This window comes from Ranitomeya variabilis, chromosome 6 (assembly GCF_051348905.1).
Source record: "Ranitomeya variabilis isolate aRanVar5 chromosome 6, aRanVar5.hap1, whole genome shotgun sequence".
In the NCBI taxonomy this organism is placed as follows: Eukaryota; Metazoa; Chordata; class Amphibia; order Anura; family Dendrobatidae; genus Ranitomeya; species Ranitomeya variabilis.
This window is the reverse complement of record NC_135237.1, coordinates 513,096,480-513,119,629: the sequence shown is the minus strand read 5'-3', so window position 1 is coordinate 513,119,629 and position 23,150 is coordinate 513,096,480. Positions and strand designations below refer to the sequence as shown.

The following is a 23,150-nucleotide window of genomic DNA, read 5'->3' as shown; positions in this document are numbered from 1 at the left end:
TTAAACAGCGACAATCGTTACATCAAAATGCACAAAGATTATTACGTCATTTATTCCGCACAGTAGAAACCATATAAAGCAGAAATGGCGAACGTCTCCGGGTCGGTGCAATTACACCTAGCCCAAACTTGGAGGTTTTGCTTTTTTACATTTTACTACTTTGAAAAACTTTACAAATACTAATCATCGAGTTGTCATCGTGCAGGAGCAGTGACAGATCTGTGCAGCAGTCGGGGTGTGGTGGAAGTTTTTAGGGTGCTATTTGGGGGACACACCCAGCACGGGACCCCTGGAGATCAACTGGTTGCCATGGCAGCTGCTCTGAGCTCTTTATTTCACTTTTGGTGGGGTCTTCTGTCTTTTCCTGTGGTCTGTTGTCACTTTAGGGTGTGATAATTGGGTCATGTGCTAACTCTGCCCCGTACTGCTCCAGTAGCAGCTGCAGCCCTGGGTGTGACGGCAGAGTGTCACTGCCCCGGGCGCCTCCCCCACTATGGCGCCTCCCCCACTATGGCGCCGCCTGCTCGGACTTTACCCTAACCACCCGCCCGCCGCACTCTGTGCGCACGGTGCGGCCACAGTCTGACAGGACGGCGGCACTAGCTCTGCGGCTGCGCACTGATGGCTGCACAGTGAGGGGGCGGAGCCGGGTCACCACTCTTCCCTCCGTGCTGTGGGCGGGGCGCAGGCTCACGTGACCAGAGGAGTGGCCGCTCCCGGGAGTGCGCGTCTGCTGTGTATAATCCGGGCTCTCCGTGTCTCCCTCCCCGGTGTAGGAGACTCCCGGCGGTCACCGGAGGGTGCGGTGCGGAGGACGGCGTGCCTGGGTGCAGCCTCGGGTAAGTTGTGGAGGCAGGAAGAGGCGCCGTAACTTTCAGCACCGAGGTGGCCATGTTATCGTCACGTCCTCTGGTTCATAACTTCCCCGGGAGGCTGGAGTATCGGCCGACTATCGCCTGGTGCAGATCGCCCGACATCCCGGACTTGCACTTGTATCATAGACATTGGTGGGAGTGGTGGTCGCTCGCTCCGGATGGGTGGGCGACCCTGTGTTGTTGGGGTCTGTGTTACATTGGGAAGTGACGTCTGTGTTGTTTATCCTCAGGACCTGTCACCTTGGGGCCCTGCACCTTACCTGGGGCCCCGTGATGGATCTCTCCATTAATCTGTATGGGAGCTCCTGGCTGCTCTGCTTAGAGACCCATAGAAGTGGATGGAGGCAGCGAGTGATGAGTGGTCCCACACATTACAGCGGCCCCTGTGTGATATACGTCCCTGCAGGAGGGGGTTTCTGGTTACTTTTGTCTCATCGGAGGTGAGCGATTGCGAGAAGACCCCCTGTACCGGCCCTATTATAGTGGACGGGATACAAGTGATGTTCCTGCCGATCGAGCCCTCATCTCTGTCCGTATACGGGGTCGTCATGTCACCGCTCACCTCTGATGTAGAAGCCGGCGATGCCAGATAAATCACAGGTCCCTGTGCCGCTGATGATAGTGGAAATTATCACCCCCAGTTGATTCTGAGCTTGTCACTAGATTCATCCAGCCCAAATCACAAGCAGCAAGAATCGAAGCCCGGGGACGTGATGGCAGCCTCATATGGGTCACTCTCATACGCTGTGATGCTCCATAGGAGGCAGTATGAAGAGCTAGAAGGGGGTCTGTAGGGTCAGAGCCCAGGGGAGGGGGAGTAACGGCCACTGTAGGGTCAGAGCCCCGAGAGGGGGGGTAATGGGGACTGTAGGGTCAGAACCCAGGGGAAGGGGGGGTAATGGGGACTGTAGGGTCAGAGTCCAGGGGAGCGGGGGTAATGGGGGCCTGTAGAGTCAGAGCCCTGGGGGGAGGGACGGGGACCATAGGGTCAGAGCCCCGAGAGGGAGGGGAGGGGACAGTAGGATCAGAGCCCCGGGGTGGTATGGGGAATGTAGGGTCAGAGCCGTGGGTTGGAAGGACTGTAAGGTCAGAGCCGTGGGGGGGATAGGGACTGTAGGGTCAGAGCTGGGGGGTGGTGAGGGACGACGACTGTAGGGTCAGGGCCTCGGGGTGGAGGGACTGTCTGTAGGGTCAAGGCCCTGAGGTTGAAGGACTGTAAGGTCAGAGCCATGGGGGGGGCTATAGGGTCAGGGCCTCGGGGTGGAAGGACTGTCTGTAGGGTCAAGGTCCCAGGGTTGAAGGACTGTAAGGTCAGAGCCCTGGGGGGGTGGGAGGACTGTAGGGAAAGACCTGAACAGTCTGGTGCCCTCGTGACCCTCACAGCTTCGGCTCAGTGACAATTCTATGTCGGCTGCTGACTTTTGCATCACATTCTTTGCATGATCCATGCGTTCAATGAATCTGGCAAAAAAAAAATCTTTTCTTGTCCTTGACCAACTATGGAGACATTTTAGCACCAAAAGTCGCAAATGTGATAGCTCCACTGGGGCGCGGGGTGAGATTCTCCAATGGCTAAAAAGTGCAGCATTTGGTAAAAGTGACATTTCATGAATCTGGGTGTGATTAATGGGCCGACGCTGAAGCCACTAAAGAAGGTGGAAATTACTCCAGAAAAGCCGAGAAACACCAATGATGAATTGGGGCCTCCCAGCATTATGAAGTGCACGCCTGAGCGGGGCCTAGTGATGGCCGGGCAGCCCAGAAGGACTGACTGTAGAGCGCCTCGGCTCTAGCGGGCTCCATGGTCGGACCTCCCTCCGGTGTGTGAGCAGATAGATCTGGATTTGTGACCTTTCTGCACATTTGTTTTGCAGCCACATAAGGAAATAACACAAGTGTAACCCTTCGTTATTACAAGATCTTGTTACGCTCGACTTCACAAAGGCACCACAGCAGGTGTGTGTGTCAGGAGTTGTCTGCAGTTAATGTCGGCCGCCTCCTCACACACCGGACATATATCATTACATATTCCGTTTTTTTTATGCATTTCTTTGAGCCAAAGACGGAAGTAGAAACAAAACTGAGAAGAATCGTTCTTTCCACTTTTCCTTCCTTTTTACTACTACTACTGGCAAAAAAAACTGCATCAGAGCTGTATGTGTGAGTGCGTCCCTTGTGGTTGTTCACACTGGGTGGACATGTGGAGTCTCCATCCAGATTTGTTGTCAAAAAGTGAATGTGACGGTTACAGATCTCATCCACACACTGAAGTGGTGAAAAAAAGTAACGTGTTCATTTTTCAGGCGGCGTCATGTGGAAGCTGCCAGCTCTTTTATAGCTAAAATTATAGGAAAAAGACACTGGCACGGAGCCGCTGCAAAAAATGACAGCAAAACCATCAGCAACGAAGAACAGCGGCAGGTGCTCGGGGACTGCGTCTATAGTGCCCACTGCAGGGGCATGTGCTCGGGCACTGCGTCTATAGTGCCCACTACAGGGGCATGTGCTCGGGGACTGCGTCTATAGTGCCCACTACAGGGGCATGTGCTCGGGGACTGCGTCTATAGTGCCCACTACAGGGGCATGTGCTCGGGGACTGCGTCTATAGTGCCCACTACAGGGGCATGTGCTCGGGGACTGCGTCTATAGTGCCCACTACAGGGGCATGTGCTCGGGGACTGCGTCTATAGTGCCCACTACAGGGGCATGTGCTCGGGGACTGCGTCTATAGTGCCCACTACAGGGGCATGTGCTCGGGGACTGCGTCTATAGTGCCCACTACAGGGGCATGTGCTCGGGGACTGCGTCTATAGTGCCCACTACAGGGGCATGTGCTCGGGGACTGCGTCTATAGTGCCCACTACAGGGGCATGTGCTCGGGGACTGCGTCTATAGGGCCCACTACAGGGGCATGTGCTCGGGGACTGCGTCTATAGTGCCCACTACAGGGGCATGTGCTCGGGGACTGCGTCTATAGCGCCCACTACAGGGGCATGTGCTCGGGGACTGCGTCTATAGCGCCCACTACAGGGGCATGTGCTCGGGGACTGCGTCTATAGTGCCCACTACAGGGGCATGTGCTCGGGGACTGCGTCTATAGTGCCCACTACAGGGGCATGTGCTCGGGGACTGCGTCTATAGCGCCCACTACAGGGCAGGCGCTCGGGGACTGCGTCTATAGTGCCCACTACAGGGGCATGTGCTTGGGGACTGCGTCTATAGTGCCCACTACAGGGGCATGTGCTCGGGGACTGCGTCTATAGTGGCCACTACAGGGGCATGTGCTCGGGGACTGCGTCTATAGTGCCCATTACAGGGGCATGTGCTCGGGGACTGCGTCTATAGTGCCCACTACAGGGGCATGTGCTCGGGGACTGCGTCTATAGTGCCCACTTATCTAGCCTATAGTCTGTGTACAGGGAACTTTCTTTCCATCTTGAAGTGTTCTAAGAAACAAGTGCCCCATAATAAAGATGGCCGCACGTGAGAGCTGTTGGCTTCTTGTTTGTTCGGCAGTAAGTAAATTTTCCTGACTCCCCACAGCGCTCGGCTCAGTTGCGGAGAAAACTGGAGGATCGACTGTTGAAATCCCAATGGCTGACCATTCTGTTCTTTGTCCTCACCTCTCAGGAGATTCCCATACACATCAGATGGCCGCCGGCTCTCAGCTATGGTATGTAGTGGCCTTTAGGCCAAATTCATACTTCTAGCCGCTGTCGTATTCGGTCTGTGAAACGTCTGCAGTTCTGCGCCTGACCTTAGGTCTCCTGACCTGAAATGGCAGCATCACCTATTCCTAGGAGGCTGTTTTTTGGGGTCAGAAGACTGTCGGCCCATTAAGTATAAGCCGTGGACCTGGAAAGGTGGCAGCCACCAGTACGGTACAGGCAAGAAGTCCACACCGGAAATCTCACCATTGTGCTGCCGGCCATGTCTCTGCTCCCAGTAGGTAGTTTATTCCCATTTTATTTTTGCAGTACATCACGACATCAGAGCTTACAGTCACTTTTCTAAATTTAAGGCAATATTGTGTGAGCTATTTCCTCCGTTGCTCTCTACACGTCATTTGTTGGGAACGGCGAGTGGTGTCAGCCGGGTAATGTCACTTTTATTGCCGCAGGTCTGTTTCTTGCTGTAGATAACCTAATAGTGTTTTATAGATGAGCTTATAAGGGTCAGGTCTGGTGAATGATTACATCCAGTATGTCGGCGCTGGCTCCTCCGCGTCGCCATCTGTCACTGCTGTCTTAATGTGATATGTTTGTGGAAAAGCAGCTGAGAGGTGTGTGCGGTCCAGCTACCCGTCTGCTACTCACCCGGCTTTTTTCCTGCTCCTCCAACATCAAAATTCTTTAGGACGGCTGATCACCAATACTGGTCTTTCAGTATTTTTTAAAGTTTATTTATTTTCCTGCTTTTTCAGACGTTGCTCATGTGATTTGAGAAAAGAATGCTTGCGTGTCCTAATGTGTGTAGAAAGGTTTGAGCGGAGAGATCATACCCCTAACACTAAGGCTACTTTCACACAAGCGTCGTGCACTGCACGTCGCAATGCGTCGTTGTGGAGAAAAAACGCATCCTGCAAAGTTGCCCGCAGGATGCGTTTTTTCTCCCTAGACTTTTATTAGCGACGCATTGCGACGCGGTGCCACATGTCGCAACCGTCGCACGACGTGTTTTGGCGCACAGCCGGCACAAAAAAAATTACATGTAACTTTTTTTGTGTGCGTCGAGTCCGCCATTTTTGACCGTGCATACACGGCTGAAACTCTGCCCCCTCCTCCCCGGACCTTGCAATGGGGCAGCGGAAGCGTCGTAAGACTGCTTCCCCTGCCAACGTCGGGCATTTTCTTCACAGTATGCGTCGGGCCGACGTAGCCCTACGGCCCCGTACCGACGCTAGTGTGAAAGCAGCCTCAGGCTACTTTCACACTTCCGTTTTTTTTTGTGTCCGTTGTAGTGTAGCAAAATGACGGATTGATGGACGTCATGAAAATAGTGAAAAACGTGTGCGACGTATCGAGAGAGAGTTTTTTTTCTCGGACTTGAAAATCCTTCCGGGCATGCTCAGAGGGGAAAAACTGACTTTCCCGACGCAGACAAAAAACGTTACATTGAACGTTTTTTCCAGACGGTCCGCCAAAACACGACGGATGCGACGTGTGGCCATCCGTCGTGATCCGTCGCTAATACAAGTCTATGGGAAAATGCAGGATCCTACAAATTTTTTTGCAGGATCCTGCATTCTCAAAAATCGGATTGTGACTGGAGCTGAAAGACGGAAGTGTGAAAGTAGCCTAATAATAAGGTCCAACGCCAATTTATCAAAAATTGTCGTTTGCACCAAATCTTTAAAGTATTCACTTAATGCCTCCACTCCATGTTTATCACGTCACATATCATTGATGGATTGGTCACAGGTTACCAATGCCAGTGCAAAATAGTACGCTTCCCAATGTTGGATAAGACCAATGTATCGTGTAATGACGAGAGAATGTGCTCGGATAAGGTGTTATCTGAGCATGCTCCGGTGCTTGAAAAATGTTAGAGTCCCCCCGGCTGCATGTCTCAACAGCCACAACACATGTAGGCCTGCCTTACTGGCCTATTAATATCAATAGCCTTTTCTGGTTATTAAATATAGGGGGACCCCATGTCATTGTTTTTTGGTGGGAGTTCTCCCATTTTAATAACCAGTAAAGGCTACGCAGACAGCTGTGATCTTATATTAATAGCCAGGGAAGTTTCATGGATATTGGCCTCTTCCAGGAATAATACCAAACCCCTGCTGTCTGCTTTCTCTCAGCTGGTTAGGAAAAATAAGAGGGACCCCACACCAATTTTTTTTTCTTTTATTTATTAGCTAAATACATGTACAGTAAGCAACACGCACAGTACTAATTATCTCACTGCCATTTCTCAGTATGCTCAGGCGCCGGCTCTGCTCTCAATGAGACCAGGCATACGCTGATGAGAGTAGTAGTCATCAGTCGACGCCTGACCGGCAGTAATCCTTTTCACCACCGGTCAGTGATGCTGGCTCACACGCTATCATCTGTGTGACAGCGTGGGAACCGCAGCGCTGTGACCGGCAGTAAGGTTACCGCTGGTCAGAGCAGCTGTTCCCACGCTGTCAAACACATGACATAGTGGGATCCTTCGGAGGTTCTGGTCCTCCTGGGGTCTGGGATTGAGTTCGGGTACCGTTCTGGTTCCCGAACCGAACTTTTGCATAAAGTTCCGACAGACCCAAACATCCACAAGTCTTCTCATCCCTAGTAGTGAAATATTTCCCACAAAAAAAAAAAAAATAAGTACATGTTTCGAAATTCAACAAGCGCCTCCTATAATCGCTGTCTGGTCCTGCCTAAATTAGTGGGTTCAGCTGACTGTTATGTAATGTGTGTGACTCATTTTACCAAGTAGCAGAAGTTCCCTTCCTGGCGTCACTTGTGACCGCCGTCTTCTTAGCAGTGGAGTGTGAGCGCGGCCGTGTTTCTGCCTATGTGCAGGATGTACATGTGTGGTCTGGACGCCTGATCCCCCTCAGCATAAATACAGATGTTAGGAAAAAGTGTAAGCGCTGCCATAAGTAGCATAAATGCACAGTAAGTCTTTTGTTTTATTGAAAGACATCATCTTAATTCTGTGTTTGATCAAACCTATGAATGTTATGGAAACGGTCTATAGGACGGTGGAAATGTCCCCATTGATTCCCAGAACAGGGCTCTGGAGAAGCCCCTATAGCAGTGTCCCCCACTCAAGTGCCCCCAAGTGCCACCAACAGGTCATGTCTTCAGGATTTCCTTACTATTGTCCAGGTGATGATTGCATCACCTAGACGGGCAAGAATTCCATCACTTGGGCAATAGTCAGGAAATCCGGAAAACATGACCTGTTGGTGGCTCTTGAGGACCGGAGTTGGGGAGCACTGCCCTACAGAACGGAGTGGAGGTCTAGAATACTAACCACCGCTCCATTCATTCTTTATGGGACCGCCATAAATACAGTGGGAAAAATTAAGTGTTTGATACACTGTAGGTGGGAAAACTTGCAAAATCGGCAAAGATCGGAGAGGTCTGTAGTTTTCATCGTAGGTACACTTCACCTGTGAGAGACAGAATCTAAAAATAAAAACCAGAAAATCACATTGTATGATTTTTACATATTTCATGCAATACAATGCAAATTAATTATTGGATGCAGTAAACTACGGAAACTAAAAAAAAAATATATATATAAAAGTTCAAATCACCCCTCTTTTGCCCCAATCATAATAAAACAATAAAAAAATAAAAAACACATATTTGGTATCGCCGGGTTTTGAATCGCCCGATCTATCAATAGAAAAAAAAAATTAACCTCACCGCTAAACGGCGTAACGAGAAAGTCAAAATGCCAGAATTACGTTTTACGTTCAGCACGCAAATAATAAGCCCTCACCCAACAACAGATCACAAAAAAACGGAGATGCTGCAGGTATTGGAAAATGGCACCTTTTTTTTTTTGTTTGTTTGTTTTTTAGTTTTGGATTTTTTTTTTTTTTTTTTTCACCACCAAAATAAAAAAAAAACAACCTAGACATGTTTGGTGTCTATGAACTCGTAATGACCTGGAGAATCATAATGGCAGATCAGTTTTAGCATTTAGTGAACCTGGTGTAATTGTATATTTTTAATTTTTTTTGTAATTTCACCGCACTTGGAATTTTTTTCCTGTTTTCCAATGCACGATATGTTAAAACCAATGGTTTCGTTAAAAAGTACAACTCATCCTGCAAAAAATAAGCCCTCACATGGCCATATTGACTGAAAAATAAAAAAGTTATGGCTCTGGGAAGGAGGGGAGCGAAAAACGGAAATTCAAAAACTGAAATGCCCCTGGTTGTTAAGGGGTTAAAGTCTTTCCTGGCTTTGTATGTTAGTAAGGACTTCACCTTGATGTAACAGCTCTGCAGAGTCTTTTCTTAGAACTTGGGTCATTTTTCTGTCCTTCCTGGAGATGTATAAATAGGAGGCTTGTTACCCTGAGCCCCTAGAAGAGCGCCACCTACAGGTGCATATTAGATGGGCAGCCGTGCAGTTCAGCGGATGCCACATAGTGGAACATTCCCACATCAGTAGTTCAGAGTTCTACTAAAGTTTTCCTCACTGTTTTACGAGTTTCCAGGTTGTTCTATGGGATTTGCATCCACTGTGTTTATTTTCACCATCTCGTCTCGACATGGCGCAGGTTCAGTCACCACTTAACCCCGTATCTGCGGGCTATTAGCATTTTCTTTTTTCTGGTTACAGGTTCCCTTTTAACCCCTTAGTGACTGGGCCAAGTTTTTTAAATCTGAGTTCGGCTATGTCTTAACTCTGGAATGTTTCAACAAATCCCAATGATTTTGAGATTTTTTATTTTTTTTTGTAACACAGTATAATTTATGATAATGGTTAATTTAGGTCAATATGTTTTGTTTATTTAAAAAAAAAACAAAAAAAAAAAACAGAAATTTGACAAATGTCAAAACAAAAAATAAAAAAATTGCAATTTGCAAACTTTGAATGACTATCCTTTTAATCCAGATAGTCATACCCACAGAAAAACATTACTAACATTTCCCTCATGCTTTACATCGGCATCATTTGTAAAATGTTCTTTTATTTTGTTAGCCTTTAGGGAGATTTCAAAATGTAGCAGCAATTTTTCTTTTTTTTTTCCAAGGAAATTTACTAAATTTTGTTTTTTTAGAGACCTATTCAAGGTTTGAAGTGACTTGGAGGTTTTCCAACATATAGGACCATAAAAAAGTTATACCAGTTTAAAAACCGCACCCCCCGACATATTGAAAACTTCAGTTTATTAACGTTTCAGATGCTTTTCAGGAATTAGTGCAAAGTGACATGACCGGAATGAAAGTGTGTTTTTATCAACTAAATGTCGCTGACTTTTGAACAGGTCAGTGTAGCTGTCAGACTCTAAGGCCGCTGTTTGGCTGTGAATTGCCATGGCAAACATCAGGGAGACACAATTATGATCTCAGGGTGCGGATAGGGATAAAGAAGAAGCCCCCACACTGTTAACCATTTATATAATCTAGTCGCTATTGACAGCCGCGTCTAAGGGGTTAAGCAGATCTGGACGGTGCCACCGCTGATCATGGCTGATGCAGCAAGCTGTCGGCTATACTGTAGAGCCGGCAGCTGCGGGATTGTCACCTGTATGGGGAGGCTATTCTCTTATATAGTAGGTCAGTTAAAAGACGTATTGGTGGTAATTGAGGGGTTAAGGCAATACCAAACTTTTTTTTAATTTAACTTTTTTTATGAAGTTGTAAAAAACAAAAAGAAATGCTACTTTCCAAGACCTGAAACACTCAGTCAATGGTGCTGTGTAGGGCTTTAAAAAAAAAATTAAATATTTTGCGTGGTAAGATGACTTTGACGCAACTTTTTGATCTCTCCTTATTGCGTTTTCTTCCGGTGGCCGAAACAAAAAACCTGCAATTATTGCGTTTTGACTTTTTTTTTTTCTTTTACTTATTACCGCATATACTTGTGTATAAGCTGAGTTTTCAGCACTTTTTTTTGTGTGCTGAAAATGCTACCCTCGGCTTATACACAAGTCATTTTCCCAGAAAGCCGGCTTGGGAAGGGGAGCGGCGGAGCAGCCGGTCAGAGGCGGGAGCCGGCGGCTGTGGCTAAAGCCTGTGCTAAAGAGAAATGAGTGTTCATATCTCTGTAATAGCGCACAGTGACAGTCGCAGCCGCCGGATTCCAGCGCACATCCTACTTACATCCCTGCGCGCCACTCGCTGCATCTCATTTGTTCCGACGTCAGCAGCATTTGCGGCTGAGCGATCACGTGGCCCCGCTCATTATGGTAATGAATATTCACACCTCTCCACTCCCATAGGCGTGGAGTGAATATTCATTACCTTAATGAGCGGGGCCACGTGATCGCTTGGCAGGAAGAGCTGTCGGAGCTGGAGCGAGATGCAGCAAGGGCGCGCAGGGAAGGTAAGTAGGATGTTTGTTTTTTTAATAGGAGCCATGCATACAAGGATAGGAGAGCCATGCATGCAAGGACGGGATTAAGGAGCCATGCATGCAAGGACAGGGATGGGGGAGCCATGCATGCAAGGACAGGGGTAGGGGAGCCAACCATACAAGGACAGGGGTGGGGGAGCCATGCATACCAGGACAGGGATGGGGGAGCCATGCATACCAGGACAGGGATGGGGGAGCCATGCATACCAGGACAGGGATGGGGGAGCCATGCATACCAGGACAGGGATGGGGGAGCCATGCATACAAGGACAGGGATGGGGGAGCCATGCATACAAGGACAGGGATGGGGGAGCCATGCATGCAAGGACAGGGATGGGGGAGCCATGCATGCAAGGACAGGGGTAGGAGAGCCATGCATACAAGGATGGGTGGGGGAGCCATGCATACAAGGACAGGGATGGGGGAGCCATGCATACAAGGACAGGGATGGGGGAGCCATGCATACAAGGACAGGGATGGGGGAGCCATGCATACAAGGACAGGGATGGGGGAGCCATGCATACAAGGACAGGGATGGGGGAGCCATGCATACAAGGACAGGGCTGGGGGAGCCATGCATACAAGGACAGGGCTGGGGGAGCCATGCATACAAGGACAGGGCTGGGGGAGCCATGCATACAAGGACAGGGCTGGGGGAGCCATGCATACAAGGACAGGGCTGGGGGAGCCATGCATACAAGGACAGGGCTGGGGGAGCCATGCATACAAGGACAGGGCTGGGGAGCCATGCATACAAGGACAGGGCTGGGGGAGCCATGCATACAAGGACAGGGCTGGGGGAGCCATGCATACAAGGACAGGGCTGGGGGAGCCATGCATACAAGGACAGGGCTGGGGGAGCCATGCATACAAGGACAGGGCTGGGGGAGCCATGCATACAAGGACAGGGCTGGGGGAGCCATGCATACAAGGACAGGGCTGGGGGAGCCATGCATACAAGGACAGGGCTGGGGGAGCCATGCATACAAGGACAGGGCTGGGGGAGCCATGCATACAAGGACAGGGCTGGGGGAGCCATGCATACAAGGACAGGGCTGGGGGAGCCATGCATACAAGGACAGGGCTGGGGGAGCCATGCATACAAGGACAGGGCTGGGGGAGCCATGCATACAAGGACAGGGCTGGGGGAGCCATGCATACAAGGACAGGGCTGGGGGAGCCATGCATACAAGGACAGGGCTGGGGGAGCCATGCATACAAGGACAGGGCTGGGGGAGCCATGCATACAAGGACAGGGCTGGGGGAGCCATGCATACAAGGACAGGGCTGGGGGAGCCATGCATACAAGGACAGGGCTGGGGGAGCCATGCATACAAGGACAGGGCTGGGGGAGCCATGCATACAAGGACAGGGCTGGGGGAGCCATGCATACAAGGACAGGGCTGGGGGAGCCATGCATACAAGGACAGGGCTGGGGGAGCCATGCATACAAGGACAGGGCTGGGGGAGCCATGCATACAAGGACAGGGCTGGGGGAGCCATGCATACAAGGACAGGGCTGGGGGAGCCATGCATACAAGGACAGGGCTGGGGGAGCCATGCATACAAGGACAGGGCTGGGGGAGCCATGCATACAAGGACAGGGCTGGGGGAGCCATGCATACAAGGACAGGGCTGGGGGAGCCATGCATACAAGGACAGGGCTGGGGGAGCCATGCATACAAGGACAGGGCTGGGGGAGCCATGCATACAAGGACAGGGCTGGGGGAGCCATGCATACAAGGACAGGGCTGGGGGAGCCATGCATACAAGGACAGGGCTGGGGGAGCCATGCATACAAGGACAGGGCTGGGGGAGCCATGCATACAAGGACAGGGCTGGGGGAGCCATGCATACAAGGACAGGGCTGGGGGAGCCATGCATACAAGGACAGGGCTGGGGGAGCCATGCATACAAGGACAGGGCTGGGGGAGCCATGCATACAAGGACAGGGCTGGGGGAGCCATGCATACAAGGACAGGGCTGGGGGAGCCATGCATACAAGGACAGGGCTGGGGGAGCCATGCATACAAGGACAGGGCTGGGGGAGCCATGCATACAAGGACAGGGCTGGGGGAGCCATGCATACAAGGACAGGGCTGGGGGAGCCATGCATACAAGGACAGGGCTGGGGGAGCCATGCATACAAGGACAGGGCTGGGGGAGCCATGCATACAAGGACAGGGCTGGGGGAGCCATGCATACAAGGACAGGGCTGGGGGAGCCATGCATACAAGGACAGGGCTGGGGGAGCCATGCATACAAGGACAGGGCTGGGGGAGCCATGCATACAAGGACAGGGCTGGGGGAGCCATGCATACAAGGACAGGGCTGGGGGAGCCATGCATACAAGGACAGGGCTGGGGGAGCCATGCATACAAGGACAGGGCTGGGGGAGCCATGCATACAAGGACAGGGCTGGGGGAGCCATGCATACAAGGACAGGGCTGGGGGAGCCATGCATACAAGGACAGGGCTGGGGGAGCCATGCATACAAGGACAGGGCTGGGGGAGCCATGCATACAAGGACAGGGCTGGGGGAGCCATGCATACAAGGACAGGGCTGGGGGAGCCATGCATACAAGGACAGGGCTGGGGGAGCCATGCATACAAGGACAGGGCTGGGGGAGCCATGCATACAAGGACAGGGCTGGGGGAGCCATGCATACAAGGACAGGGCTGGGGGAGCCATGCATACAAGGACAGGGCTGGGGGAGCCATGCATACAAGGACAGGGCTGGGGGAGCCATGCATACAAGGACAGGGCTGGGGGAGCCATGCATACAAGGACAGGGCTGGGGGAGCCATGCATACAAGGACAGGGCTGGGGGAGCCATGCATACAAGGACAGGGCTGGGGGAGCCATGCATACAAGGACAGGGCTGGGGGAGCCATGCATACAAGGACAGGGCTGGGGGAGCCATGCATACAAGGACAGGGCTGGGGGAGCCATGCATACAAGGACAGGGCTGGGGGAGCCATGCATACAAGGACAGGGCTGGGGGAGCCATGCATACAAGGACAGGGCTGGGGGAGCCATGCATACAAGGACAGGGCTGGGGGAGCCATGCATACAAGGACAGGGCTGGGGGAGCCATGCATACAAGGACAGGGCTGGGGGAGCCTTGCATACAAGGACAGGGCTGGGGGAGCCATGCATACAAGGACAGGGCTGGGGGAGCCTTGCATACAAGGACAGGGCTGGGGGAGCCTTGCATACAAGGACAGGGCTGGGGGAGCCTTGCATACAAGGACAGGGCTGGGGGAGCCTTGCATACAAGGACAGGGCTGGGGGAGCCTTGCATACAAGGACAGGGCTGGGGGAGCCTTGCATACAAGGACAGGGCTGGGGGAGCCTTGCATACAAGGACAGGGCTGGGGGAGCCTTGCATACAAGGACAGGGCTGGGGGAGCCTTGCATACAAGGACAGGGCTGGGGGAGCCTTGCATACAAGGACAGGGCTGGGGGAGCCTTGCATACAAGGACAGGGCTGGGGGAGCCTTGCATACAAGGACAGGGCTGGGGGAGCCTTGCATACAAGGACAGGGCTGGGGGAGCCTTGCATACAAGGACAGGGCTGGGGGAGCCTTGCATACAAGGACAGGGCTGGGGGAGCCTTGCATACAAGGACAGGGCTGGGGGAGCCATGCATACAAGGACAGGGCTGGGGGAGCCATGCATACAAGGACAGGGCTGGGGGAGCCATGCATACAAGGACAGGGCTGGGGGAGCCATGCATACAAGGACAGGGCTGGGGGAGCCATGCATACAAGGACAGGGCTGGGGGAGCCTTGCATACAAGGACAGGGCTGGGGGAGCCATGCATACAAGGACAGGGCTGGGGGAGCCTTGCATACAAGGACAGGGCTGGGGGAGCCTTGCATACAAGGACAGGGCTGGGGGAGCCTTGCATACAAGGACAGGGCTGGGGGAGCCTTGCATACAAGGACAGGGCTGGGGGAGCCTTGCATACAAGGACAGGGCTGGGGGAGCCTTGCATACAAGGACAGGGCTGGGGGAGCCTTGCATACAAGGACAGGGCTGGGGGAGCCTTGCATACAAGGACAGGGCTGGGGAGCCCCAGTTTTTTGTGGCAAAATTTGGTTCCTCGGCTTATACTTGGGTCGGCTTATACATGGGTATATACAGTAGGTTAAATGATTTAATATATTCAGAGTTTTGTGTACACCGCCATACCACATGCATTTTTTTAAATATTTTTAATGTGTTGAAAATGGGGTTAATTCAAAATATACTGGTACCTTTTTTTTTTTTTTTTTCTTTTTTTTTCCTGCGGCACTTTTAGTCCTCTTTAAGGGAGTTGAACCTGCAATTGTCTGGTCACTTACATACTACAATACCATAGTATTGCAGAATGTAGCACAAATCACGGTCTCCTATGACTTCCAGCCATTGGCTGGTTTTCACTGGCGCACCGTCGTGGCACAATAATAGTATGTGCCCACAAATCTTTTTTATAAACTGCAGTGTTTTTTTCCTGAAGTTTTTTTTCTTTGGAGGCTTGGCTCGGTTTACCGCAGTTTCGCCATTGACGTTTTTTTTTTTTTTCCTTACATATTGTATGTTTTGACATAGAAAAACTGCTACACGGAATGAACATATGCCATTCTAAGTAAGTGGACCCGCCTCAAAAAGACATGGTCTTCCATCATGAGAGGTTCTGAGGAAAAGGTGCTTGCAAGTCTTTAGTTTTGAACCAAACTAAAGTATGTGACATCCCCCATACTCCAAAATCGCATTGACAACAGCAATGTTCATCCATTAGGTTTAGTGATGAGTGATCGTGCTCAGATAAGGTGGTATCCGCCATGCTCGGGTGCTAAGAGTGACTTTAGCTTGCTCTAATACTATGTTCGAATCCCCACGGCTGCAGGTCTCGCTGCTGTTAGACCCGTTTGTTTGGCAATTCTTGGCCTGTGTTGAGGCTGTTGAAAAGCCATGAGATATGCAGCCGTAGGGACTCGAACATATTATTCCAGCACACTGAAGTCACTCGGTTAACACCCGAGCATGGCGGATAACACCTTACTGGAGCACGTTCGTTCAACCGCCTGTTAATGAGGCTGAAGAACTCCTATATTGTAAAAACTGACATATTTTTATTTTTGTCCCCTTTTTAGATCAGCATAGAAGATGGTGGATCGTCTAGCAAACAGTGAAGCAAATGCAAGGCGGATAAACGTAGTTGAAGGCTGCTTCGGCACAGCCGGTCAACCCCTGGCGATCGATGGCCGGGTTCTGATCGGAGAAGGAGTCTTAACAAAACTCTGCAGAAAGAAGCCAAAAGCGAGGCAGTTCTTCCTGTTCAATGACATCCTGGTGTACGGAAATATCGTTATCCAGAAGAAGAAGTACAACAAGCAGCACATAATTCCCCTGGAGAACGTCACCATTGACTCCATCCAGGACGAGGGAGATCTGCGGAATGGGTGGCTCATCAAAACCCCCACCAAATCATTTGCCGTTTACGCGGCCACAGCGACGGAAAAATCCGAGTGGATGAACCATATCAATAAATGTGTGTATGATTTAATTTCAAAAAGCGGGAAGACCCCAAATAACGAACATGCTGCCGTCTGGATCCCCGATTCCGAAGCCCCCACTTGTATGCGCTGCAAGAAGGTGAAGTTTACCCCCGTGAATCGGAGGCACCACTGCCGGAAATGTGGATTTGTTGTTTGTGGACCCTGTTCTGAGAAAAAGTTCCTTTTGCCGAACCAGGCTTCTAAGGCCGTGCGGGTGTGTGATTTCTGCTACGAACGTCTGTCTAACGGAGACTTGCCCGCCTGTCTGCCCGGCCGATCTGACTCTCTCTCCAGCTCCCCCCAAATGTCTCACCAAATGTCCGATGACGACGACGATGACAGCAGTGACTGAGGGGACAACTACCACTTCTCTCGGGAAGGACTGTTTACTGGGAGAGGAAGGAAAACATTACATGTGGCTGCTTTTTACTGGGGAGCATAAATCCTGTTTTTTTCAGTTGGCGACCCCCAAAATCAGTGATGCTCCTTTGCCTGAGAATATTAACCTACATGTGCCTTGGTTTAACAACCAGTTGGGTTCTTTCAAGGAAATCTTTATAATCTTTTTGTTCAGTGGGTTTTTTTTTTTCTGCTTCTTCTCCACAGCGTTTAGATAGTTTTATAGAGATTTTCTGAATCTATAAAATTTGCTTGTTTTTTTTTTTTGTTTTTTTTTCTATATTCCTATTCAACTTTTGTACTGATCTAAGGGTGATCAAACAATCTCCGCCACGTGCCTTTCAGCGGCGAAATTGGGAAATGTTACTTCTGTACTTGACGAGGAGATTGCACCTTTACACCAGGACCTGTTAGATTGCTGTACTATCAATTCTCTCGGGAATCATGGCTGGGGATGCACAAGTCTGTAAGGCTGGATTTATACTTTAGCATTTTTACTGTTGTGGGTTCACAGTCAGGTTTTGTTAAGAGCTGGCGAGTGGTATCATGGATTGCGTTACGTGAACCTTTTCTTTCCCCTGTCGATCCAGCGCTGATACTCGCTGACTTTTACGTTCAGTGTACGCCGTGCCCCATTTGTAGCCGCAGCGGTTGTGTGCCGTATTGTTGTCATCACCGCTCGGCAATGGGAGCCATGATGCCACTAACACGACACAGGGGGAACACCGCCGGAGGGTTTACACTGGGGAAAAGATAGGCAAGTACAACTTCAAATTTTTTTTTTTTCTGATTACATCCACAGGTTAATTTTTTTTTTTTTTTTTTTTACCATATATTTTTATAACGTTGCATAAATCCTTTATTAGTGGTATCATGTTCACAAGGGGCAGATCTTGAAGCTAATATCTGGTTTTGTTTTTGTTTTCTACTAAATAAGCCAAGTGTGGTATAGCTACAGCACAAAATGTTTGGGGGGATTTTTTGTGTTTTTTTTGTCATGTGGATTTGTATGGGAGCAGTAGATCAGGAAAATAATGCATGCTAAACGTAAAAAATCCCTTATGAGTGCCCAACAACTACATTTCTGGGTGGGGGAGAGAAGTTCGTGCTTCAGGCCCAAAGGTCCCCATGCCCACAGCGAGCTGCCCGTAGCCAGTAATGGAGCCCATGTCATGCTTGCAGGCCTTAGACACTCGCTTTACGGCACAATGTTGGCACCACTTTTAGCGGACAATACCATTGCGATACGCTATCCATCTTTTTTTTTAATTATTATTATTACAATATAGTCTGCCGTATAATTATCCGTACACCATAGATCAGTAATACAGCCATGATGCATAAGTGAAGCATGAGGGAATTTCTCACTACCAGATCGGTGGTGGATTTCTCGTCTTCCAGAATATTTTCACGGTCTTCATCTTAAGCACATTTTTCTTTTTGTGTGGTTGCTCTATAGCGGGAGCATAAGGGGTTTCTTGAGCTACGTATTTTTCTATCCAATCTAAGCAATGTGTAAAAACAAAGCCTTTCGAAATAGACACAATCGATGGCTTTGAGGATTTTGTCTTTGTGTTGTTGTATAGTTAATACATAAAATACTGAGAACACTGATACAGAAAGTAATGGGTCTGATGACGTGCAAAACCAAAGACGGGCATTTTATATCCTAACCCTTGTGACTTATTTGATAACATTCTTCCTGCAAAGGAAATGGGATGGATCTCTTAAAGGGAATCTTGTCTGTAGATTTTTGTTATATAATTTGAGAGCAGCATGATGTTGGGGCCGAGACCCTGATTCCAGCGTTGTATTGCTTACTGGGCTGATTATTGGCGATTTAATAAAATTAGCGTTTTATCACCAGGAGATTATCACGAGACACAAGCTGCCTCCTGGTCCAACCACGCCCTTACCACTGATTGGCAGTTTTCTGCCAATCAGTGCTGGGGGCGGCGGGGTTATACAGTGATCACATTCCTAGATCTGCAGCAGAAAAAAACTGTGATTGAATGAAATCTATAGCAAGCAGCCCAGTAAGTGACACATCGCTGGAATCGGGGTCTCTGTCTCTACATTATACTGCTCTCACATTACATAGAAGAAACCCAGTGGCAGATTCACTTCCTCCAATCTTCTTAATCCCTCATGTTGATAAGCACAGGCACAGCCTAAAGATGATCAGAAGCCACTCACATTGTCCAAAGATCGGCCACTAGCACAGCTATAGGGGTTTTCGAGTGTTCCCAAAGATGAACCCCTTGTTTTAATTTATTTTGTATGTCTTGTTTGGGCGTTTTCAATGTAACTCGTGATACTCTAATAAGAGGAAAGTCTGCGCGGTGATCTCGCTGATGTACGCTGCCACTTTGCTGAGCTAATAATATGACAACTATGCAAGCTGTAAAGTTCCCGTGCGTGCCGGCGACAGGAAAGCTTTTACTGCACTCAGGTCTCCATTTATAATAACGTTACTGCACTTGTCTTCTGGGACTCGATTTCTTCCACTTTTACTTACTTAAGCCTTACTAACTTTTTTTTTTTATAGAGGGGTTGAAAATTAATGAATAAATAGAAGAAAATGCTATAAAATAGAAACACACAGTAATCCACTTTTCCATCCCCCGCCGATACAAGCCTTGCTCTCCGGTGGTCTGCCAGTCGGTCTATAGGCAGCCAGGATGCGGACCCCCGGCCTTAGCTTTCACCGGCCATGCTGCGCGTTTCACCTCTCAGAGCCGAGTCATGATTCAAGTGAAGACGGCACGTGAATCTGATTCCAGTCTGCCACTGGATCACTGCAGCCAGTCGGTTGCCTTTCCTGGCATCATGGCTCGGCTCTAGGCAGCAGTGATTGGCTGCAGCGGTCTTCTAAATAAAGACCTGCCATACAGGAGACACCGCTTCAGGGCATGTGCTGGATCGGCAGAGGATTGAAGAGACGAGTTGGTTTTTTTTAAATGCTTGACTCCAGGTAACCACTTGTGGAATATTTCCGCTGTAATTAAAGCAGTTGCCCGGTCTAAAATGGAAAGTCTGCAGTTATTCCGTGTGACTGCAGACTTCTAAATCCCCCAGGGCATGCAATGTGCACTCCGATGATTCGCCGGTTTCCAAGCCAGGAATGACGGCAATGTATCAGATATGCATACTTCCAGGCTTGCGCCTGTCTGGTGGGCGCACCCTTGCTCCATAGACTTGTATTGAATGAGCCTGCGCTCACTAGACGAGTTCTGCTGAGGAGTATGCATAACGCATACATCACGGCTCATCGTGGTGCGCTGGGGGGATTCATAATTCTGTAGTTACATAGTGACTGCACACTTTTCATTTTAGACTGGATAACCCCTTTAAGCAGAGTTATGAATACAGCTCTGGAATATGATACTTGCTTGTAATTCCCCGATGTGACAAAGTGACTGTATAACATTTGTTTCTCTTATTTGGGAGAATGGTGAGTTAAGTTGGGTTTCTAAGAATGCAGGATAGCGGTATTATCAGTTTTCTGAAGCTAAAAGACGGTCTTCTTAATGATGAGTGAAGCTGAAGTTTTAGGATTTGCGGTGTGCGGGATCTTTCTGCTGCACTGAGGGTTTCTTTACTTTGTGTATCTTTACAGTTTCCGTGTTTGTGACGTGTTGCCTATCGGCAGGTAGGGTTCGCTATAGAAATAGGTTTTTGCAGGAATTAGGTGACAGACGGCTACATCTTTTATCCACCTATAGAGGTTATTTAGCTTTTTGGAGTTATTTATGAATTGTTTTGTTTCCAAATGTCCTAATAGACAAGATGTCTGAACCCTTGATAATTACAGTGAAGGGGGTTGTGTTAGATTTGGGATCCCTTGATCGTACCTGCACCCTATAGCTAATCTTTGTCGCCCTTTGTAATGATTACTTTGCTATGGTTTCAACGTAAATTGCGGCTTGAGCAAGTTGTAGCCTACCAAAAGGCAGGCTAGGGGTTTTTTTTGTTTTTTTTTTGTCACAATAGTCCAAAAAGTTAGGCACCTATGGCAATCAAATGGGAGCATTGACTACCTGGCTCTTGGGATTTGTCCATTACCATCTTTTGACCCTTCCCTGCATAATGTCCCTTTCCATCCAGATCCAAGATGGCTGTTTTTTTCTGAGAAACTATGCACTCAAGTATTTTTGTACTGTTCGTGAGCAGCCTACACAAGCTCATCCATTCTCGCATATCCTCGTTATACAATTTTGGATACCAATCATCAGTCTTCTGTGCCTTATATGCCAGCTGGGCAGAGAATATGGGCCAATTTATGGTGGTGGCCCATGGTAGGAGCCGTTGGAAATTGAAGCATTGCAGATTTAATAGTCCAACTTTAAGGGTACTTTCCTGGAACAATCATTGATTCCGCATACTAAGGATAGGTCAGTAATGTTTGATCAGCGAGGGACTGACCCACCTAGTACCCACACGTATGGAATGGGCTTGATGGCCAATTCAAGGATGGATTAATGATGGTCCAAACAAGTCCATGAGATAGAGGATTACATTCGGGGGTGGGGGGGGTATCTTTTTGACAATCGTCTATCTGCTGCATAGTTTTGCTGAGAGTGAAACCTGGAGTGAGGTGGTTGAATAGTAATCTGACCACCGCGGCTACCAAATCCTCTGTTTCTTGCCATCTGCCCTAGAACATGGTCTGATCCCACAATTGAACCCTGATTTACATGGGTAAACTACAATTAGATTGACTTGTTCAAGGCTGGATAACTTTCGGCACAGCTTGGTATGACACTCTGGGTTACACATTGTACATACGGCGTCCCCCTTCTATTCCGGAGGGGTAAGACTGATCCGAATCTCTTAATGCTAATCCGCAAGGAAACTTTAATCTGCACTGTTTGGTGCGGACTGTTTATTGGCACCTTCCATTTTAATACTTATTTTTTCTATGTTTTCTATGAAAATGTTTTTAAGACGACACTTATCAATTGCTGCAAAATGTGAAGTCATTAAAAAGAAATTAACTTTTTTTTTTTTTTTTTCCTTTTGGCCTGTATTTCTGGGTTTCTGTATTTTGGGTTCCACTTTCCTGTGTTGCCTTGAAGATCTTTCCTACAGATTTATATTACTATATCTTGTGTAGCACTTTCCTAAAAGATCCAGTATTCTCCTTTTTACTGTACTTGGAATTTGTTTAAATAAAACTTTTATTACTAGAATAACCTGTATCGCGTCTCCTTGTCCTTCACAGAGGTGTACACGCACAGCTAACAACCCACTAACGTGCAATATACTTTCCTCTGTGCCCCCCTCTCATAAGGCGTTCACAACGTCAGATTTCATTCTTATGCACTGTGAACCCGGAAAGGGGCAGAACAGGCGAGCGGTCAGACTGCGCAGTATTACATCTAGTAGAAAGGGAAGGGTTTAAGAGACCTTGGACACTATGGGAGCTAAAATCAGGTAAGAACCTCTTGTGACAAATCGAGAAAGCCTCTCCTAAACCCTGCACGGATCCAATAAAACATTGGAAATGTAGCCTTGTGCATGGCCATATGGTGACTCTACGGAGTGTCGGTATATTTGGTGCCAGTGACTTGAGATGCATAATGCAAGATCAGGAAATAGAGAAAGCCTCTCCTAAACCCTGCACACTGATCCAATAAAGCATTGGAAATGTGGCCGTGTGCATGGCCATATGGTGACTATACGCAGTGTCCGGTATATTTGGTGCCAGTGACTTGAGATGCATAATGCAAGATCAGGAAATAGAGAAAGCCTCTCCTAAACCCTGCACACTGATCCAATAAAGCATTGGAAATGTGGCCGTGTGCATGGCCATATGGTGACTATATGCAGTGTCTGGTATATTTGGTGCCAGTGACTTGAGATGCATAATGCAAGATCTGGAAATTGAGAAAGCCTCTTATAAACCCTGCACTGGTCCAATAAAGCATTGGAAATGTAGCCTTGTGCATGGCCATATGGTGACTCTACGCAGTGTCGGTATATTTAGTGCCAATGACTTGAGATACATAATGCACGATCAGGAAGGCTTTTGACAGCCAGGTTTGGGATGGACATATTGGCTGTAGAATGATGGGGTGCTGGCATATTCACTTATTGACGTTTAGTTAATATATGGGGTCCTTCATTCAGACCTCTTATCAATTGCAAAGTGTCTCTTTCGGGGGTACTCAACATGCCAAGATGTCACACAAACATGGGACAAATGTTAAAAATGACCACTGCACTTTTTTCATCATTTTAGTCCTTTATCATTCCCATACGTCATGTAGCCTGTCCTCGCCATTTCCATTCA

General features: G+C 48.8%; 1 protein-coding gene across 1 annotated transcript; it reads left to right on the top strand.

Moving 5' to 3' along the window:
• The first annotated feature begins 575 nt into the window (after positions 1 to 575).
• PLEKHF2 (pleckstrin homology and FYVE domain containing 2) lies at positions 576 to 22,098 on the top strand. Its single transcript, XM_077270936.1, has 2 exons — positions 576 to 839; positions 16,052 to 22,098. Exon 2 carries the CDS (start codon positions 16,065 to 16,067, stop codon positions 16,806 to 16,808), a length of 744 nt encoding a protein of 247 aa, XP_077127051.1. The 5' UTR covers positions 576 to 839; positions 16,052 to 16,064; the 3' UTR covers positions 16,809 to 22,098.
• Positions 22,099 to 23,150: the final 1,052 nt, after the last annotated feature.